General features: G+C 40.6%; 1 protein-coding gene across 1 annotated transcript in view; it reads right to left on the reverse strand.

The window, feature by feature from the left end:
* SPON1 (spondin 1) overlaps positions 1 to 23,524 on the reverse strand; it is a 199,951-nt gene that overhangs the window by 30,980 nt on the left and 145,447 nt on the right. The window contains exon 7 of the mRNA XM_051804186.1: positions 1,389 to 1,453. Within this exon, the coding sequence (XP_051660146.1) occupies positions 1,389 to 1,453 (65 nt within the window). The remainder of the gene's footprint in view (positions 1 to 1,388; positions 1,454 to 23,524) is intronic.

The raw sequence follows: 23,524 nt of genomic DNA on the forward strand, positions 1-23,524 counted from the left end.
ATCTCATGCTCAGGTAAGCTGCTCTGGAGGTTATTCACAGTGGTAAAGTCTTTTCCCATACCTTTAGTTAGAATTTCCTTGTCACAAATTTCCTTAGATTCCATGCTACGAGGGATTTCGTACTTTGGCCTTGTTTTTTTTTTTTCCCCTAGATTAAAGAGGGATCAGCTATCAGAAATCTTTTCACTGTTTAAGCTGTGCTCACCTCCTAACCTCTTTTTTTTTTATTTTTTTTTTTTTCCAGAGAGAGAGGTGATAAAGTGAATAGCTTAAGTCCTAAGCTGTTTAAGAGTTTCTAAGCCCCTTAGGGTAGGGAATATTTTCTGAAAACTGAACTCTCTTGCAGTTTTTTTCTGACTACCCTCCAAATTTTCACATACTTTCTGAGATACAGATGACAAAGCCAGGCACAGCATTTCACTGCTTCCCTTATACTTTTTACAGAGGAAACAGGACTACCTGGTCTGTACAATCTTGCAGTAAACTAATTGACCTGCTTCTCAAAGGGCTTAATTTGACTGTCAGCTAATTGGGTGACCCCTTCTACTGAGCTCTCATCTATAGTCAATTCTTGTAAGTCTCGCTCATTTGGGCTTGGATAGTATCAACTTTGGGCCAAGTACAGATAAGTTATTCAAAAAACATCACCCTGCACTGATACCTCCCCCATGGTCCTTGAAAGGCCACCAGTAAACTCAAGAATATCCAGAAAGAAGAGTTTTGTCCTCTTTTCTGCTGAGTGTCAGAGAGAGGACCCTGGGAAGTCAGTTTGCTGTCTCGGTGAAACAACCAAGTGATGGTTACAGTGCCCTCAGGATCATGATGCTACCATGGAATGTTTCAGACAGGCAATTTTGAAGAATTAGTCCTTTAGACTGAGAGCTGGTGGATGAGGATTTGCTGTATCGATACAAAGCATTGTCAAAGTCTTTGAGGCAGGATGCTAAAAAATACTGCTCCTATGTGTACAATAGTACAACATATATTTGAGCATAGAATAAACATCACCACTTATTTGTAGAAGGCACAAACTCCACAGGACAATCCTGCTGCAACAGTGAGTGAACCAAAGCATGTAAAAAACAAAGACATGCTAAAGAGGAAGAGAGAAGCAGTTGCTGGGAAAACAAACAAACAAACAAAAAAACCCAAACTAAAAGCCAAAAACTCTCCATAACCCCCAAAAGAAATCAAAAAACAACAACAAAAAAAAGACCAAAAAACCCCCAAACCAACCAAACCAACAAACACACACCCCCCTTCATTTATCAACATATTTTTAGATTATTTCTTTACCAGAGTGAATGGTTATGTGAGACAATTAGAGTGGCCCTTTAGCCCGCACTCAACACAAGGCTATTGAGGCACACAATTCCCCACTTACTTACACATTCAGAGGTTGCCAGGCCGGCCACTGCGCTTTGGCTTTGATGACGGTTAAAACCTCATCGCTCTGTTAAAAGAGGCAAAACAAGAAAGTGATTGGGACAATTTTACAATGAGAGTGATGTGTCCTACAGCAAAAAAAAAAACCTAAAAGAAAAAACACCAAAAAAATCCCAACAACCAAACCAAATCCCTCTTGATTCTGACTATGAGAAATATGCTTTGTCATTTTTGTTATCTGGGCATCCTGTGTCCTCAGCTTCACAGGATCCATCAAGGAGCCTCTATGAATGCAGGAGGCAAGAGCAGCAAGCAAAGGCAGTCAGACCTTGGGCACAGTTTCTTTACCTTCTGCAGGACCTGGAGTGACCTTAAAACACCAGCAGTAGTTTGCAGACAATGTTATTTTTGCATCATGAGCCAAGGGAAAGCTTTCACCAGGAATTCATCAGGTTAAAAAAAAAAAAAAAAGCAAGGACAGAAAAATTGCTCAACACATTACAGATGTACAGACAAAAGTTAGAGGCAGCTCCTCTAGGCAATCAAACACTGTGAGCATGTATGATATATTATTTATTAGTATACATTTAAGGATGTAAAGAGTCCACGGTGGATGTGTGGCAAACTCCTCCATTGATAGCATTTTGTCTTTGCTCTCCATTTATGCACGTGAAAATTATAGGGTGAAGTACAGCAGCCATCTCTGAAAGCTCACAGTGTGGCAAAGCACTGCACGAAGATTATTTCCTGAAGTCTGTTTGAATTCCCACTTCAGCAGTTTTAAACTTTATATTGGTGCAGTAAACCCAGGACAAAGGCAGGAGACTGTTAACAAGGCTCTGATGCTCAAAAGACATCTGTCACACTTTTTCAGAAGCATTTTCCCCATCTCCCCTAGGAATCCATCCCAGTAATTCTCCTGGAGGAACACTAAGTTCACAACTCACTCACATGATTTCTACTGTCTTTTTAAAATATTTCCCAATTAGACCAAGAAACCCACTTCATACATTACAAGTAATTGGCACTTCCAACAGAGCTGACCTTTCAGTTTAGTGATAACAGTACTGTTGCAAAGCAGTTTAAATTTAGTAGTAGAATGGCTAAGGCTTAAGTAAAAGGGTAAGGCCTAGAAAGCAACACATTACAGTAGTGAGTTAAGCAGCAGCCTTGTTCGTGGGAATAGAATGTACTGAAGAAGTAGAAACAATAATCAAAAGATTTAGTCAAGCATGTACGTAACGATTTGTACCTTAGATGTGGTAAGGGTCTGTGAAACAGTTTCTAGGGGGGTAAGGCAACTTAAGCAGATTTATGATTAGAGTAGATGATTGTTAATTGTTATAAACTACTGCACCTGGGTTGCTATAGAAACTGTAATTGTTTTAGCCGTGAGAATACATGTAAACTTGTTTGTGTATAAAAGCTGAACTGAGAACGAGGGTCGTCGGAATCCTGACTTGGGGCGTTAGCCCGCAGGTTCCCGGGGCCCCGAATAAAGCACCCATAAACCGGCACTCTGTTGGTTTGTGTCTTTGTTTACGGGCAACAGTTTTGGCGACACCAGATGGAACTCCGGGGGTAGCTGGGCGGCTCACGAGCTGATCTACTCCATGCCGGCAACCAGGTGATTTCTGGGGAGACATCGACCCGTGCCCGACCCGCGCCCGCCGGACAACCCTCTAGGTAAGCCCGAAGGTGCTTTATTCTTTTAGGTTTGTTGGTTGGGAGCCTGCCTATAAGACGGGATAGTGAGTGTCCCGCTGGGTTGGGCTAAAGGTACCTTGGTTGGGAAGCCTAGGCGCTGGTCGTAAGACGCGGCGAAAGCTGCGCAGTACCAGCACTCGCCTCTCAGAGGGAGAATCGGCGAGTTGGTTTTGGTTTTGGTTTTGTTCTGGTTTATATTGTTGTGTTATCGTGCTGGTCGTTAAAAGTATTGTTTTGTGTTGTTGTGTTATTGTGAATTTGATGAATTTAGATTGTGGTGTGTGTGTGAGCTAGTAGCAAGCATGATGTCATTTAAAACCTTTAGAGCACTATCCTGCACAGAAAAAGATATCCCTAGCGATTCTCCGCTTGGTTGCTTGTTAAAACATTGGAAGGAAGGAAATTTTGGACAAGAGTTAAGCAAGAAACAGTTGATTGATTATTGTAATAATGTATGGCCTCAATATGAAACAGGAGGAATGCAGTGGCCCAGAAATGGATCACTGACTTTGGAAATTATAACCCCTTTGATGCGATATTTACGAGAGAATGAGAAGTGGGATGAAATACCGTATCTGGATTTGTTTTATTATTTAGAACAAAACACTGAATGGCAAAAGGAATGTGGTATCTTAGTGTTGAAAGAACTGGAACTGGAGGATGATAAATGTAAGAAATGTCAAGAGCGGAGTATAAAGATATTGAAAGGATTGGATGATAAGCATGGGCGGAAAATACAGTTTTCAGAACCAGAGGAGGATGTGTCTTTGTTAGTCTCCCCCGGAGTAACTCCAAGTGCGCCCCCGAGAAATAGTCTCCCTTCACGTGCAAGGGCACAATCACACACCATGCCCCCGTTAGAATCATCCTCAGATGAGGAAGAAACAGGGGGGTGGGAATGTGACAGAACTCCTCTAGCAGAACGGACTCGGAGAGGGCGAAGGGAGAGGGAAAGAAGACGGGGAGGGGGGAGGGAGACAGACGTTTCGCTCTCACCCCCTAGATTGATGGCTCCCTTGCGAGAAGCGGTTGGAGCAGGCAGGGGAAAAATCATGATAAAAGTTCCTTTTTCGCCTAATGATTTACTAATTTGGAAACAGTCAGCTGGGACATATAGAGAAAATCCTGAGCGGGTGGCTCGTGTTATAAAAATGGTTATAAAAACACAAGACCCGGACTGGAATGATTTACAGGTATTAATAGATACAATTTTAGATTCAACAGAAAAAGAAATGGTATTAAAGGTGATGGTGGAGAGAGCAAAGGAAAGGATTCGTACCCTGCCTCGGGCAGCGCGGGGGACGGTAAATGATTTTGTACCGCGGGAGGATCCCGATTGGGACGCTAATAACCCCGCAGATTATAAAAAGTTAAAAATTTACCAGGAATTATTGGTAGAGGGAATACGATGTGGCATTCCAAAAACGTTGAATTGGTCTAAGTTATATTCAGTAATGCAAGATAAGACTGAGTCCCCTTCTGCCTTTTTAGAAAGGCTAAAGGAAACAGCTAGGAGGTATACAGATTTAGACGTGGAAGACGAGTCTGGAAAATTACAATTAGCATTGATCTTTATGGGACAATCACAAGAATATATTAGAAAGAAATTTCAAAAACTGGAAGGGAGAGAAACAAGAGATTTAGAGAAATTGTTAGAAGTGGCTTGGAAAGCATACAACAATCGGGAAAAGGAAAGTACTAAGAAACAACAAGCGAGCTTGTTGGCGCTTTTACAAGCTTCAGGAGAGAACAATGGGGCCGGTGGCCATAGAGGAAGAAGTCGTGGTAATAGGGGAAGGGGAGGAATGGGTAGAGGATTTAACAATCAGTCGGGATTTGGAAATCAATACGGGGGAGGACGTGGTAGAATAGGACCAAATCAGTGTGCTCTTTGTAAAGGACAAGGACATTGGAAAAACGAATGCCCATTAAATGCTGGAAATGGAATGAATCCTTGGAATCCTCAAAGCTTTGTGAATCCACAAAACCCTGTTGGTATGGGCACGCCACAGGGTGTCGCCCAAGCATTTATGTTAGGGAGTTGTGGAAGACAGAGTCGGCTAGATTCAGACTTAAAGGTTGTTTTGGAAGTAGAGGGGGAGCCGACGGAATTTAGAATAGATACTGGAGCTAGTTTTTCGGCAATGAATAAATTGATGGGGCCATTAAGTGATTCAACCGTACAAGTAGTGGGAGTTTCAGGACAGATAGAGGAAAGAACATTTCTGCGACCTCTAGATATCAAATTTAAGGGAAGAGAATTAGATCATCAATTTCTGTACATGCCTAACAGTCCTGAATGTTTATTAGGAAGGGATTTACTTTCAGCCTTGCAAGCTAAAATTATATTTGAAAAAGGGAGAGTCAAGATAGAAATTCCAGAAGAAAATTTAGCAAAAATTTTTGTTGTGAAAGAAGTGGAAAAGGAAGAAATACCCCAAGAGATTGAACAGGCTGTTGTACCCTGGGTGTGGGAGACCGGGGTTCCTGGGAAATCTAAAGCAGCCACCCCAGTTAGAATAGAATTAAAAGAAGGAGCACAACCTGTCAGAGTTAGGCAATACCCAATTAGTTTAGAAGCAAGAAAGGGAATAGCCCCTATGATTTCACAGTTCCTAACTCTAGGAATATTACAAGAATGTGAATCAGAATTTAACACCCCCATATTTCCGATAAAAAAACCAAATGGAAAATATAGATTAGTACAAGATTTGAGAGCAGTAAATCTTATTACAAAAGATATTCACCCGGTTGTAGCAAATCCTTATACCTTGCTAACATCTGTGTCTGAGAAGTTTCAGTGGTTTACTGTGGTTGATTTGAAAGATGCTTTCTTCTGCATACCACTGGCACGAGAAAGTTGGAAAATCTTTGCCTTTGAATGGGAAAGTCCGGAGACAGGACGAAAGAGACAGCTCGCTTGGACTCGATTACCACAAGGATTCAAATGCTCACCCACGATATTTGGTAATCAGTTAGCAAAGGAACTAGAGGAATGGAAGACTACTCAGGTAAAAGAATCTCCTTTTTCATATATAATACTGCAATATGTAGATGACATTTTCTTAGGAGCTACAGAACAGGGACTTTGTCGTCAGTTAACTATTGAACTGTTAAACATGCTGGGCCAAGCAGGCTACCGAGTCTCAAAAGAAAAAGCACAACTAGTAAAACGGAAAGTTATCTATCTGGGATGTGAAATTTCCCAAGGAGTCCGGCGCCTGGGAACAAATAGAATCCAAGCAATATGTGCTATACCTGTGCCTAGAAATAATCAAGAACTGAGATCTTTTCTAGGAATGGTCGGATGGTGCAGGCTGTGGATTCCTAACTTCGGACTGACTGCTCGACCACTGTATGAAGCAGCAAAGGAGTCCAAGCTAACCTGGGGGACAGAGCAAGAAAAAGCATTCCAGGAACTGAAGAAAGCCCTCCAGGAAGCACCTGCCCTGGGACTACCGGACCCAACCAAGGAATTTCAGCTCTATGTTTGTGAGAGACAGCGAATGGCCTTAGGAGTCCTCACTCAGCGTCTAGGATCCTGGAAGAGACCGGTTGGGTACTTCTCCAAACGGCTAGACGCAGTAAGTGGGGGATGGCCGGGGTGTCTCAGAGCTGTGGCAGCAACGGTCATTTTAATACAGGAAGCACGCAAATTGACTCTGGGAAAACACATGATAGTGTACGTGCCCCACATGGTCATAGCAGTTCTAGAGCAAAAAGGGGGGCATTGGCTCTCCTCCAGCCGCATGTTGCAATACCAGGCTTTGTTGAGAGAACAAGATGATGTTGAACTGAAAATTACTAACCATCTCAACCCAGCAGAATTCCTTAGGTCTACACAGGAAGAAGGCACCCTGGAGCATGACTGTGTAGAGACCATTGAACAAGTCTACGCGAGCAGAAGAGACTTGAAGGACGAACCACTGACAGATCCTGACTGGGAGCTGTACACCGACGGATCTAGCTTTGTGGAAAATGGCACCAGGTATGCTGGGTATGCAGTGGTCACTTTACAACAAGTGATAGAAGCGAAGGCACTACTCCCAGGTACATCTGCACAAAAAGCCGAAATATGGGCATTGGTGAGAGCTTTAATATTAAGCCAAGGACGGAGAGTTAACATATGGACTGACTCCAAATATGCTTTTGGGGTAGTTCATGTTCACGGAGCACTCTGGAAGGAGAGAGGACTTCTTACTTCTCAGGGGACAACGATTAAACATCGGGAAGAAATTTTACAATTGCTAGAGGCAATACATAAGCCCTCAGCAGTGGCAATAATGCATGTCAGAGGACACCAGGCTGATCCAGGACGAGAGTTTCAGGGAAATCGATACGCTGACCAAGCAGCCAGGAGGGCTGCGAGAGAGGTATGGACTCAAATGGTTCTTTTACCAACCCGGAATAATCCAGCAATAGCATTCATGGAAGAGAAACCGCATTATTCACCTGAAGATGAGAAATTAGCTGTGATGATGGAAGCAAAGAAAAATATCAGGGGGTGGTATATCACTCCTACGAGACAGGTAATTTTACCAGTCAGAATAATGAAAGCAGTGCTTGAGATGGAACACAACAAGTGCCACTGGGGTGCAGAAGCACTAGTGAAATTCTTGAAAAACGAAATTTTCTCAAACCAGATGTTAACACTAGCTAAAAGGGTGAATGCAATGTGTCCTATGTGTATAAAGAATAATCCAGTAGTCAGGAAGCAAGTACAAATGGGAAAACTACAAGTAGGACAGTTACCAGGAGACTATTGGCAAGTAGATTTTTCTGAGTTGCCTAAGGCCCAAACTTTTAAATATCTGCTAGTGTATGTTTGTACCTTCTCAGGGTGGCCAGAAGCTTTTCCATGCAGGACCAATCAGGCAAAAGAAGTAGTGAAAACCCTTCTGAAGGAAATCATCCCAAGATTTGGAGTTCCCCTAGGGCTGTCCTCTGATCGAGGACCGCACTTTACAGCAGGGATAGTCCAAGATGTGTCAGCTGTATTAGGGATAACATGGAATCTCCATACACCATGGAGACCGCAGTCTAGTGGACAAGTAGAAAGAATGAATCAGACATTAAAAGGTCAATTGAAGAAGATCTGTCAGGAAGCCAAAATCCAGTGGCCCCAAGCAGTACCCCTCGCTCTGCTGAGAGTTAGGATTAAACCAAGGGAAAGAATAGGAGTAAGTCCATACGAAATATTGTATGGCAAGCCCTATCATGCGGCTACTTACCAAGGGGATCCTCATGTAGTGGGTGATCAGGCAGTATTTAACTATGTGTTATCTTTGAATAAGACCCTCACAGCCCTCAGAGGAGCGCTGCAGTGGAATCGGCCTCTGCCCCTGGAGAATCCGGTTCATGACATTTCTCCAGGAGACCAAGTCTATGTGAAGAACTGGTCAGTGGAACCATTAAAGGGAACATGGGACGGTCCTCGCCAGGTGATAATGACCACTTATACGGCGGTGAAAGTCGAGGGAATCGACAATTGGATCCATTACACCCGAGTCAAGAAGGTTCCAGTCTCATGGTCGGTAGAACCTCACTCACCTACAAAGATGGTATTTCGAGCCAACAATTGAAGATTGTGGTATTCCTGGGGTTGATAAGTTTAGCAGAGACCACCGTGAGAATTGAAACCCCAGATCCTTATTTGTTTGTACCAGAACACACTGATGTAAACTTAACTTGTCTGTTTTCAGATGACCAGGGAGCTGAATTAAGAGATGTCCACGTCAAGTGGAGACGGAGAGATCAAGATCGAATCATAACAGAAGGAGTGACAACAGTTTGGGATGCGACACAACAAAAGGGTTATACCGTCCTGCAGGTACCTGAGGTGTCTAAAACCGTAGAAGGGACATACATGTGTGTAGTTTGGATTCAAAGGAGTTTTGATTATGGGTATGTAGAAATACACATGATAAACACAACTCGGGAAATAATGACTAAGGTACAAGTTATACCCCCCAGGAAAACTCGACATGTGAGAGATCTGCAGATTCCGAATAGAGAAATAGAACAGGAAAATTTAATTGTGGGCCTAATTCGAGATTTTGGGAAAGTACAAAACGTTACTAAAATTACTGCATGTCTCCCTATGCCTCATGCAGCAGGAGACCCAATTCCATGGGGAATAATTCCAGTGCCGGAAATACCCAAAATGTTTAAGAATATTACAAGGAATTGCAAATTTGTAACCATCACATGGAGCGAAACGGTAGATGTATGTTTATTAAGTGACAAAATGATGAAGAAGCAATGTGAACAGATGCCGGGATATTTCCGATGGGTAGTAATTGGGACATGGGTAACAAGTGAAACAATTAATGAATTAAAAGGATACTGTTTAGTTACAAATTCAACACACCCATGCTCTAAAGTTCCGGCTTCAGTAAAACGAGAAAAACAAGAAGAGGTCTGTCAAAATATTACCAGTTCTACAACCATGGAAGAATGGCAAACAATTTGGGGACCCAGCCTGCTAGAGACATATAGTTATATTGGAAAGGTACAGTGGTGCATTCACTGGAAGGGGAAAAAGAATCAAACTTATTCTACAGGAAATAGAGGGAATCATAATTGGAGGACAGAAACACATACAAAAGAGGATTGGAATTGTACCCGAATATATACATGTGATACCCCAGACGATGAAATAGGCTTAATGCCAGTCAAAGCCCTCCTGCAGTTAGGATGTGAGTGTCGAGGATATAACCATACTATTAAAGGATATGTGAAAAACATTGATTGTCACACTACCACAGTTAGAAGTCCCGGAAACCTAGTATGGGTCATGGGACATGGTCAATGGACCACCCACATGCCACTAGACGGTCCGGTTGTACCTGTCACACTAGGGATACCTACTCTTTGTCCACTCTGGAGAAAAGAGAAGTTAACACCAGCAGAGATGCGATCACGGGAGAAAAGAGAAGTTAGTAATGACATTAATGATCTGGAACTAACAGATTGGCATGAGCCATCAGCAGGAGTTAAATTCGGATGGGCACTAGAATCTTTGTTTGCCCCAATTTCAACATATCGAAATAGAGAAATATTGTTCAAACTGATGAGCCAGACCGAAAGGTTAGCAGCAGTCACTAAGAAAGGATTTAAAGATCTAAATTTACAATTACAAGCCACCTCTAGAATGACCATACAAAACCGCATGGCATTAGACCTGATATTACTCAAAGAACATGGAGTTTGCGGTTACCTGCATGCAAAAGATGAGCATTGTTGTGTACACATCCCAAATGTCACTCAAGAAGTAGAGAAAGATATTAATCAATTAGAACAAATTGACGAGAATGTTCATAAACTGCAGAAAGAAGCGGAACACAATTGGATAGGACAATTATTCAGCTCCCTAGGTCTCCATGTGTCAGGATGGATATCTTCTGTTATCCAGTACGGAATATTGATTGTAATAATTGTTGTCATAGCCATAACTGTTTACAAGTGTCTTTTAGGAATGATTGTAAAAGAAGGTCAACATACGAGACGAATCATGAAAGCTATAACAAGAAAAGAAGTAATCTCACCGCAAAATGGATCACCTCCCATCCATCAAGAAACTGCAACCTGAAGATTGCTGTATTTGAGCATCCTTGCAAGCAAAGCCTGAAGAATGCTCAAAAGGGGGGACTGTTGCAAAGCAGTTTAAATTTAGTAGTAGAATGGCTAAGGCTTAAGTAAAAGGGTAAGGCCTAGAAAGCAACACATTACAGTAGTGAGTTAAGCAGCAGCCTTGTTCGTGGGAATAGAATGTACTGAAGAAGTAGAAACAATAATCAAAAGATTTAGTCAAGCATGTACGTAACGATTTGTACCTTAGATGTGGTAAGGGTCTGTGAAACAGTTTCTAGGGGGGTAAGGCAACTTAAGCAGATTTATGATTAGAGTAGATGATTGTTAATTGTTATAAACTACTGCACCTGGGTTGCTATAGAAACTGTAATTGTTTTAGCCGTGAGAATACATGTAAACTTGTTTGTGTATAAAAGCTGAACTGAGAACGAGGGTCGTCGGAATCCTGACTTGGGGCGTTAGCCCGCAGGTTCCCGGGGCCCCGAATAAAGCACCCATAAACCGGCACTCTGTTGGTTTGTGTCTTTGTTTACGGGCAACAGTGCCATTTCTTGCTTGATAGCAACAGTCTTGACATCCCAGACTAGTTCTAGTCCATACACACCCCTCTTCAAAGGAAACAAATTTCACTGGTTGTTTCTACCACTGTCACTATTTTCAGACTCTCTCTTTTTACCAAAGCAAGGGCATTACAGCACTGATGGGCCCTCTCTGTGACACACAAGGTTTTCAGTTTTAGGAATAAATATGTGACCTCTCCCTTAAGCTGAGTGAATGGATAAGACATTTCTTGGAAATCATTTATGTATATATACAGATGCTTGGCCATAGCCTAGACCACAGGAAGTGTGCTGAGCTAAGAGAGCTGAAAGTCCAACTCTACAAAGGCAAGTAAGTATAAAAATACTTTATCAAACTTCAGTACTAGTGATACAGTTGGAATAAAGAGAGTTTTGTGTTGAGAGGGAGCAATCAAACAGCAGGCAGGAGGGCTGTGCCAGCAGGCAGATCTACCGGGGCAGGCAGGCCCTGGGGAGCCGCTGAAGGCTGAGCCATCAGCACAACCCTCTCTCCCAGCCTACCTGCTGGGCTGGGTGGAACCAAACAGAGATGAGATCCGTGCAGGAAGGATGCATCACATACAGGTTCATCTATAGTAACCTTTCCATCCCTGCCTTCAAAAATAGAAGAGACAGTTTTGCACTCAAAGTGATTTAAAAAGAAACTCATTCAATGAACGAAGTTAGAAGTCTGAAGTTAGAAGAAAATTACTTCTTTTTCTCTGACGATAGAATTTGCCTTAATTTTTAATTTTCCTTGTTTCAACATCCTCAAACTTTCCAGCTGGGCATATCTTCATTTACTTGCCTTGAGAACACATTTGCATTCAAAATCATTAACTGTGTATTTTACATCGCAACAAAAGTCTGTTATGAGCATAGATGATTATGTTTATTAACGTAATGCACTGCTTATCTAATAAAAGGCAGTAATTATGTCACTAGCATCCAAACCACTCATGTCTGAAAGCATTTCAACACGTGCTATTCAAATTAAAAATGCATACCAGGAGTAGATGAACAATGACTAATAGATTAGCAGTAAGTGCAGAGGGAAGGAAATAAGGAACAAAGCGTGGTGCATTCAGACATCCCTGAATTTTAAGGAAGGTGAAAATTCAGATGCAAGTATGGAATTCATGAATACTTCCTGAACAAAAATGTAAAAATGCAGAATCCAGTGTTCCGTTGAGCCTGGAATGAAAAAAACACTTTCTTTTGTACCTAGAGCTTCTTGACAGTTATGTAGAATGAAGATACAACTTGAATTAAATCATTACTATTCCAGACTGATATTCTAATTATGCAGTTGTCTCTATCATGCAGATTTGCAATATTTTTATTTTTTTTTAAATGTAACTCCTACACTGCTATCAGTGCCAGTGTATATTTACATGCACTGGCAGACAGACAGATACACGAGTACATACTTTGTACAGTAACGAGTTTTCCTTGGACAAGTCTTTACATCAAGAAGATGAAATCCTGGAAAACAACACAGCCAATTCATCTTTGGGTCTGCAAGGCTGTTGCCATGTGAGGTCTGGCTGCCAGGCTTGGCATCAGCCTGGGGATCCCAGGTCCAATTGCCACATGTGTTGTCACCAGCCTGCATCTCCCCCACCTCCAGCAGGGATCAGGCTCAGGGAGTGCCCCCAGAAAGCAGTGACCTTCCTCTGCCTCCAGACTCCCCAGGTGACTTCCACACTTCTGGGGGAACATGATAAACTTAAACAGCCCAGGCAAACAGATGTTATCCAACACACGAGTTCAGAGCCTCGTGAACAATCCACAGATAGAGAGCAATCCACAGCAAAGATACAGTGCTTGGATTTCTGGCCAATCTCTTTAACTGCAGTTATTGGCAGGTGGTAGAAACTGAGAGGATATGAAATGCCTGAAGAGAAACCCACAAATTAATAATATGTAACTAGTTGATGTAACCCAACTGCCTTGAATAACCGAAATGCACAGACTTTATAGTAGAGGCATAATACACCACATACTTTTTATTAATTTTATTAATGTTTTCTTAGTGCTTGCTGTCCTACATTTAAACCTATTTTTCTCTTCTCTTCGTATTCCCCATGTTTTGTTTTGATTTTTGAAGTAAACAAACTCTCGAATTCACGTCAAAATATGGGAAAGAGAACGAGGAGGTTTCACTGTGGTATGTTGCAAGTTGTCTTGGAAACAATGATTCACAAGTAATGGAAGTGTTACATTTTGAAAAAGAAAACTAAGATTGTTCACTAATTGACAGAGTGTCAAAATGTCACATCACAACAAGATAAAGGGAAGGGCACCAATGCTCTTTCTTGGAGCTGATGAAAATCCTTTAGGTCAAGTCTGATATGCACCTCTTCCAACAATAAAAGTGGGGGGGAAAAGAGGAAGGAAACTGTCTGTCAGCAGCTACAGAGCCATATAGAAATAAAGTATATCTCTGGAGTCATCATGGTAGATTGACTTCAGTATAATTTGGATTTTGGCCTAAGTTAAAACATGCAAAAATATCAAACAACCATCCTTTTCTCCAGATCCACTTTCTACATCGGTGTTCAAGCTGGGGGTGGGTGGCTGATTCAATAGCTGTTCCCTATGAAAGTTCCCTATGAAAGTTCCCTATGAACTTTTAGCCAAAAAGTCCTAATAGCATGATTTTAAAAGTTTGAGAATGTCATTCTAAAAAAAATGAATCATTTACTTTACATCCATTGTTTCCTGCAATGTACAAATGAATGCTCATGCAGAATAAAGTAATTAAATGGCAATTAGTAGTGGTATAAAACCACTGCTAAGTTAGATTGTTCAACTGTGCACCTACAAAAGATTAAAAACATTTCCTCAGCTTCAAATGAAAAGTGGGACATAGCTCAAAAAGGCATCATTAAAGATAGAATTTGATTTGAAGTCTTTCTCAACCAAGGGGATTTAAAACAACAAGTTTAAAGGGTAATATCCATTAAAAAGTAATGAAAGCTTTCAGTAAAAGTTTTAAGTATCATCTGAATACTTTTAGAATGAAAGTGAGATTAGTAGGATCTGGAAAGCCATGTAAACTATTCCATGTGCTCCAGTTGCTTTTTTGGTAAATCACACGATCAGTATCTTTTCTATACCAGAAGTTATTTTTACAAGTTTTACTCCTGTTTTTATTTCATGTGTGCCAAATAACATTAGAAAATATCACTGTGCAGATCACTTAGCACCTCGTAATAATGAAGTGATTCGGTTCAGCTAAATAAATGACAGTGTGTTGTTATCTGACATCCAAATCACAGCCAGATCCAATGAACCGTGGGAATGAAAAACACCTGGTTTGGGCCAGAGCTTAATTTCCCTCATTTCATACTGCTGCTGCTTGGCATTCATTCCATTGTTTTAGAGCAGAGAACACTTAATTCCTTCCACAACACTCCTCATACTGTCTGAATGCCTTTCTGTCCGCAGCGGACTCATTTTGACAAGTTTCTTGGAAAATAGAAAAAGCAACATTATCTTCAATTCACAGATGATGAATTGGATGTCTTCTGGAAACAAACCTACATATCTGAATTCTAAGATAGCATCTCTCCTGCAGGATCATCCTTTCCCTCAAAAATAATTTATTATTGAAGGAGAAAGAGATAAAGTGAGAATGAAGAAGTATAATGCACAGTATGTCTTCTGTGGGGAACAAAATGCTATAAAAATTAGAATGATACAGTGCTTTGGAGGGATAGTGGGGTGCTCTTAAAATCTGATCAGTCTTCTATGATTAGTAGAAATAGACCTTATTCCAACTCCACTGTGGGCAGACACACAGAAATCACTTCAAGGTGAGGAAAAAAAGTATTTTCCTCAAGTATCCCTAAGACTCCTTCAGTTTGTGAAAATAGTTTCAGGCTAACAGAAGTCTTCAAAACCTCAAATTCTGGCTCCTTGTTGCTACATATGCTGTATAGTTAGTGGTCTTACCACAGAGAGGTGTCAGGAGGAAACATTTAAGAGAACACAAACACCTGTTTGCACGCTCTGAGTAGCCAGGTAGTCTACAAGGACACCTGAAGACTCAGCACCACAGACAAGAGGTTGGTACAGCTGTTCCTCTCGGGCTTAGGTTCCTCACTCACTGCTAAAAGGATGTACCTGCTTGGGACTGGCCACGGGAAGGTCCCTTTTGAAAGCAGACAACTTTCTTCCAAACTAGGAATGGTGACAGTGTTTGCTATAATGCTCAAACTACTGTTTATACCTTGATATAGGTGCAATTTTCTGTCAAGAGGTTTGTATTTCCAGCTGTCCTAAAACTGTCCCTGCTGCTGAGCAAAGGGATATCTGAACTCTGGACTATGATTTTCATCTAATAACCACTTAATGTTAGAAAGATGTTACCAGGTAGAGATGGAAGGGACTGTAATTTTAAGTACAAGTACTTAAATTCTGCTTAAGTTATGAGTAAGCTGTACCTTCTTTAATGTCATAGGATTGTTATCATACAGTAGCACAGCTTTCAGTAGAAGCTGAGTTGCATGATATTCACTTATGAAGAAGTTCACTGCAGCAATAAATATGTCAGAAGGTACATTATAAGACCAGATAAAAAGGCACTATTTAACTCCAGTACAAATGCACACTTTCTTTCTAGGTTAATAGAAAAATAAAAACCAGTCTTATCTTTAAAGTATTATCTAATACAAAATACATGGCTAAATAATGCTCAACACATTATAGACTTCTGTGATGTGTTACTTGAAATACAACATGTTTTCTCCAGGTTGATAAAATCTGTAGACATCTTGCCCACTTTAGTTTTACAGATGTATTTGAATGAAAAAGGGATACTGATGTGGGAACATTGCTGAGATTTGTAAAAACTTTAAAAGAGAAAGGGAGTAGCTGTCTTTTCTGTGATAATAAAATATTTCTGTGATAAAAGCAGTTGTAACTTTACTTGCTCTGGAGTTCAACTTCATGTAAATATACACATTTGCTTTATAGTAACTGTGAATGTTTGATTAACTCCAATATCAGTTAACCTGCTTTGAGTCTGCCCAGGTTTCTGAGGACTTCTTGTTTATGTGGAGCATGGCATAAGTTTCCCATAGCTATTATCATGCTCATTACCAAGACTTATTTTCAAGGCTGCTATCATGAGATGTCAATACATCTTTTTTTCAGCAGGTGTAGCCAAGAGGGCTGCTGAAGTTGTCCTAAGACTGAGATGCAGTTCAACATGAAGAGATTTCTTAATGAAAGCACGTGCAAAAGCTGTTTTTTCCTGGTTCATAAAGAAAGCGCATTTTTGAAAAGGTTAAGCTTTTAGTCAGAAATTGCTTCATTTGAGAGGGGAAGAAAAAAAGCCCATAATTAAAGACAAAGACTTATTTTTACCGTATGACAACAACTACATTCTCTTTAAATCTATGATTGACTTAGATTTAGGCAGATTATGCTAAAGCCAGTAGCTCAGATTTGGAGTTATCATAAACAACAGCAAAAATGCATTTCAGTCTGTGGAATTATACCAGGATTTGCCCATTTTACTTTGGCTTCTCTGTGTTTATGACAGCAATTTTGTGGCAGCTGAGAAAACCACCCATATTATAAGATATATAAACATGCATGAATAGAATTCATTATTTGTCCACAGTATGTACAAATTCAATATTTCCCTGTACAAATAGCCATTTCTTTAATTAAACAGTCTTATTTATTTTCTTCCAAAAATAGGTAATGACATTTCAGAGAATATAAAATCTGTGCTTTTCAGTTCATCAAACATGAAAATCTGGGGGAATTTCCAGGCTTTTAATAGTGGCCAGTCAATAAGAAAACACAGTTTTGGGCTTGAGATGGATAAAGAAATACTGCTGGGGTGCAACTGAATAAAAATGTAAGGAAAACTGAGCATTTAAATTCAGTCCTGAATTGTTTCCATCTGAAAATATCCCTGCTTAAGGAGAGCAAGTAAACCAGCACTTCAGAGAGTCCCAGCTTAACTGATGGGCTGTACAGGAAAGCTTTCCTGAATTGGACACTTAGAAATTTTGTATTCACTTCTACAAAGAAAATTCTCTCTCTTAGACAACCAGGCTGAGAATTTTTCCCAAATGTAGATACTGTCCATCTTTTCCAGAAAATATGGAAATATGTGTTAAAGCTTCACCTTCTGCACTACCTGTCCCACGGGGTTTTCTTTCAATGAAGTGTTTGTTTCAGGAGGTGAATGTAGGCTGAAATTAATAACAGAGCTGTTGCTAATGGCAACCCTGAAAATTGTGTGCGTTATTTTATTTGCATTAAGTTGCAGTTACATAATCCGGCGTGTTCCCAATAAAGCAATAATTCATTTCTGCACAGTATAAAGCTCAGCAGTGTGTGTTAATGAGCCCTAGGTATGCTCTGAGTATCTGAGCTGTCCTTTTCCATGGCCGAGCAGAATCTTTAGGAAAAGGATCTCCTCGGGAATCCAGTTCTTGATTGTATGTTGATTTTCAACTGTGCATTTTGCTTCATTCTCCATAGAATGCTTCGCTGTCTCTAGGACTATTGAAATATTCTGAGATCCTAAATTATTTTGCCAAAAACAAGGGCAAATCTTTTTACTACATCTCAGAATGGCTACTTTTTAAAGAAGGGGATAAATCTAGATCTTGAAGCTGATCATAAGTGCTGTATCTCCCACCCTGACCTTAATAGGTTTATCCAACACATACCCTTCTGCCCTCCTTCTGTCTTAACTTTCCCAATTCCATCGATCCTCTAGACTAAACTAGCCTTTAGACCTATGTGCTATAAAACTACTGTTAAACTCTCAAATGATTGGAAATGGTGAGCATAGCAGAAAAGACACAGGGGAAAAAAAAACCCCAAACAACAATCCAATGCACCGAGGCATTCTGTGTGCAATAAAGCAGCTGTATGCAACTGAGTGGCAACCTGCAAACAGCAAGACAAAAAACTGCATTCACTGGAGATAATGATAAAAGTGTTTTTAAGCACTGGGTTCACTCATCAGATTCATATTCAGGTAACTACAGCATTTTTTGCTCAGGCTCCTTGAAACGGTTTCAAAATAGTCAGGGATGAAAGCATTAGACAGGCTCTTGGGCATGTTATGAATAAGTGAGTTTCAACTGCTTAAATATCAGCAGGAAACCTCAGGAGAAGGCTGGGGCTGCTCTGAGAAACAGCCCAGGGAACAGGGACAGAGAACAATTCTGTCATCTGCTGAATTCTGGCAGTGAGACCCTAGGTGTCATGAAAATTCATTCTGCTGCTTTGCTCCCACATTAGCCAAATGTGGTAGCTTGAACAGAGGAGAAATAATTATTTGGATAATAGCAAGTGATTTTAAAAAAGACCAGCAAATTAGCTCGGGAGGTGAGCTTTCCTGACCCTTGACAGTGCTTTGACAAATCACTGTAAGGGCTTTTTTTCCATTCAGTATGTACAATATAAATATTCTAAATGTGCTTTAGCTGTTTTACAGAGGCAATTACTACAGCTTAATTTTCCTTCAGTAAAGCTACTGTGTCTAAGCCACCCTTCACTGTTCCATCCAGAAAAAGCCCAAACCAACACCACCAAAAAACCCAACCAGAATTATAACCTTTAAACAAATTAAGGAATTGAGGATCCTACCATGAATTATATTTTTCTGGAATACTCTGGAAAGGAGAATTCTTTCAGAGAAATCAGTTTCACATCCTTTCCTCCCCACACACATGTTCAGCACTGCCCTGACAAACAGGTTGCTGCCGTGGGGGCCATTCCTCTGGCACTGTGCAGTCTCACGGTTTATGCTTTGACATTCACCTGTCTCAGAGTTTAATGATCAAAACACATGCATCTTGGATTTTTAATAAAGTCATCTCAGCCTCTGACAGGACTTAGGAGAGCAGGGTTTTAAGAAGAATGTCAGAGATTTCTCCAAGGGGTGGAGATGTCATTTTTCCCATCGGGGGCTGCCTTTACCACCTCCTTTCCTTGCAACTCTCTTTCCTTGGAAAAACAGCTCAGTCTGCACTGTGTGACTCAGGACCATCTACGTAGTCCTCCACAGATAGCAGCTCCAGTCTGATATCCCTGATCCTGCCTGTGTACTTTAATTTTGCCTCAGCTTTGCTTCTGCCCTCCTGTAAGTCAGGAGAGATAAACAGACAAGGTGATGGACTGCACTGCCCATGCTGTGGGCAGGATTGGCGTGGGGGGGGGGAGGATAGCTTTTGTTTTTCTCTGACAAGGAACTCTCCTGCCCTGCTTCCTAGTGAGGATTAGTATACAAGAAAGGTTTTGTTTAGGTAGATGCTATGTGGATGTGGTGGTGTCCTCCCAACCTACCACCTTCTCTGTTTAAGCAGTGGCACCAGTGTCAGTACAGCTTAAGCTGGGCACTGGGGAGACAGATAACAACACCATAGTTAAAGGCTATAAATCTTGCTCAACAGCTAGGTGAGCATATGCCAACCAAAACAGGGCTGGTGTGCAAATGTGACTGTAAGTCCCTCATCTCAGTCCATAAATGGTGGGCAGTCCAAAGCCTGTTGGGTTCTCCTTCACACCAGAATGTTGCACACCTGGATTCCCCTGTGAGCAGGGATGCCTCTCAAGGTTACTCCTCATGGTTCAGTGTATCCTGATCACGTCAGATACCTGATAAGTGAATTTGGAATAAGAGCTCTGAAGCTTTGAAATCTTAGCTATGTGTTATAAGGGATTGATTGAGCACATGCAATCCTTTAGTCATAAACTGTTGACCAAATCTGTGACTAAGTCTGGATTCAGCTGCACCTGAACTCCCCTCTGAGAAGGAGTTTAGAATGCAAGGGGTCTCCTCTGAACCTCATGACTCAGTGGGAGGGTCTCCCTCACAGTTTTGTCTGACCCCATCCTTTACACAGCAAATACTCAAATGGACCTTGCCATTGAATCTTGTTAAACCACTGTCATATGTACCATTGAACTTTTCTAACTCACTGTCTTAAAAAAATCATATATATTGTTGCTTCTCTCTTGTAAGAAGTGCATCTCCCCATCCACAATAACAGAGGCAAATCCAGAAACTGAGACTGACCCTGAGAAGCTTCCTTGCTACTTCTTAGCAATTTACAGGATCTGAGCTAAGGTAATGTTCTCATCCATCTCTGAGGGCTTGCTCTTGTGCTCCAGCAGTTAGACAGCAGGGAAATAGCTCTATGTTATTGCTTGGTGGGTTTTTTTGTTGTTGGTTTTGGTTTTTTGATTTGGTGTTGTTTTTGAGGTTTTTTTTTGCAAGCTATCCAGCACTAACTGTTCCCTCAGATGAACTGACTGTTCTCAGGTCAGATGAAGGTTATCTCCCTGCCTGATGCCCACAACACACTTGTTGCTTAAAGAGCTTCAAATATCTTTAAATCAGGTAATATGGCTATATTTTACATGTGCCACTGAGTAGAATTAATGTTTAAAGAGAAATTACATAATAATTACAGCTTTTAAATCAGGAGGAGCTGCTATTAGAGTGACATCTGCACTTGATATAATTAACATGCTAGGCAAGAGCTATTAATTCCACTGTGGAAAGTACTGTGTTTCTATTTGCTTACTTAGAAAATCAAAAATAGAAGAGAAAACCAAGAATTAAAGCCTGTAGCCACAATGCTGCTTGTCATCCTGAAGGAATCAGAGAAAAATGGGTGATGTTTCCTCTGTAATAAGGCCCATATCAAAAAAATGTGTTTATCTTAAGGAACGTCTCTAAAGTACTCTGGAAAAGTCATAGGACACCAAATTGCTGAGTGCAGCATTCATTTAGTTATTTCATTATCAGAATATTTCTAAATTAAAGAACATATACAGAAGCTTGCACTCTAAAGGAAGGTATTCACCATATTGCACTGTACTCACATGCCACAATATTAATTCTAAAAATAAGCAAACAGTGAGAAACAATCACTGCAGGAATGTCAGGATAAATTTGATTTCAGCTGTCAGATACCACTGACTGGTAGGGACCCATCTTGAGGCTGTGTACCTCAGTGTACTGCTAAAAAGGCTTGTTGTGATGTACACCCTTTGTTATTTCACACAGCTGTTTTGAAATTACATGTACACTGATCTAGTTATATGCTTATCTCTAAAGCTTATGTTCTGAAGTTAGGTTTAAATTTTAGAATTTCGCTGTTAGTCATGTTATCATGAAATGACACAGTGCATTATTATGCCATGAAACAGACATTTTGACTATTTCATGACATGTTCGGTGCCAAAAAAGCACGTTTTTCATTCCAGTAATAAAATACATATTTCTGTTATGATAATTTCATGCATATTCCTTTAGGTCTCCAATAAACTCTCTTGTAGTAACTCTGTAATCAGGATTGTGCAGTGTTAGAATTGTCCTCAGTTCTTTTAAACCAGGGGTTACCATGCACAGATATTTATTTTCCTTCATCCTTCATTTTCTCTCCCTCAAGTCCTCTCTCATACCAGGCCCCTGCTGGGGGATTTCTAGAAGAACACTGAACACAATATCATTCTCCTCTTTATTTTTACAAAAGTAGCAGGCCAGACTTGTCTCCACTGAAGTTCTAATTCCAGGTGTTAGGTCGCTTTATTAAAATGCTTTGCTATTCCTTAAAATAAAATTAGGTTGTTTTCTCTTTATTAATCTCTAAAGAGATTAGAACTGCTCTGTTATTGCAGAGCAAACTTCCAAAGTGGTTAATAATTGGAGCAGCAAAGCATGATAAATGCCACATCTCATTACCAAGACAGTGCTTGGACTCTATTCACTGGAGTAACTTTAAAGACACTCCATCCTTTGGCTAATCAGAATGGATGTTTTTAGCATTCATGTTTCTAATGCAAAAGCAGGCGAAATTCACGGGGTTGTTCCAGCCTGTCTTCTCCTGACACTGCAATTGTACACTGAAATAAACTGATGGAATGTTCTCTTACAACAGAATTGCTGAGCTGTTGCACCACGGTAACTACTGAGAGTCTATTAAATATGCAATTACTGTGGCATTCTCTGAAGTCTGATGAGCCAATTAATAGCACTTTGTATTTTCATGGCACCTTGCCTCAATGAATTTTAAAATGCCTTTAAATAATAAAGTTCTAGAGTTCTCCTGTAAATCATTTGCACCATCACACCCAGAAATTACTGAAAAGTCAGCAGACCACTTACAGCTCAGAAAGTTTTTTTGCAAGCACCCTGACAAAGTGGTGTCTGTCTGACTGACAAGACTCCCACACTGACCTCAACATTATGATGATAGAACAACATGCCTTACAAAAAGAAGCCTGACAATCTGTTGTCACTGGTCTTATCCGTAACTCCAAAGAAGTGACACCAGGTAAGCCATAAGTAAAGGTGGAGACAACAAGCTTTGCCTACCACACTGAATGACTTGTTGGTCACCTTTCTGAAAACCAAAGTAGCTACATGCAAACATGGCACCATGTACAATCTGGACTGTCAATTTGAATTTGTGGTTAAAACATTAATTAATCCAGCAAGCACAATCAAGTTCTCTGTGAAACACACTAGCTACATTATTCTGTTATAAAGTAACAACAGATAATCTGTGGCTCAAACCACATCTGTCACAAAATCAAAGCCCATGTAAAAGCAACCTAAAAGGCTGGCTATAAACCAGACCCTGAGCAGGCACACTGTCAGCTTTGAAGAGCAAATGCTTCCCTTTCAATATGCACCCAGCTATAGTGGGCTTATTAATGAGAAAACTTGTCTAAGGAAGAAAGATGAAAATTTTGAACAATTCCTTTCCCCCAGTACCATCCACAGAGCTGGAGGCTTGCTATATCTCATCCTGTTCTGGAATCACTGCGTTATGATCTATGCTCCAAAAAAAAAAAAGTCAACCGCGAGAGAAAATTCTTTCCAACTACAAATTCACCCTCATTCATCTCTACCTCAGTCAGAAATGACCTTTTGCCATGCCATCTTGACGACTGAAATGTCAAAACTAAGTTTTCTGTACATGAATAGACTTTGTACTGTGCTATATGCTGTGCCAAAATCCAAGCAGAAGTCATAACATTTCACAGGAACTATGCAAATGAAAATATAATACGATCTAGAAAGAAACAACACAGTCAAGAAAATGGAAATCTAGTGTCCAGTAAGATCTATTCTGATGATTAGGAAAACCTACAAAATCTTTTCAAAGCCTGGGAACTTAGATCCAGAAATCTCTGCTGATGACCTATTCCTGCTGTTTTACTTCTCCTCCCCCCCATCCAGCTGGCTAATTATTAAACATAGTCAATGTTCAGCTTTGGAA

The sequence above is a fragment of the Manacus candei genome, unplaced genomic scaffold, assembly GCF_025592945.1.
Source record: "Manacus candei isolate 608988 ecotype Guabito, Panama unplaced genomic scaffold, ASM2559294v1 h1tg000060l, whole genome shotgun sequence".
Lineage (NCBI taxonomy): Eukaryota > Metazoa > Chordata > Aves > Passeriformes > Pipridae > Manacus > Manacus candei.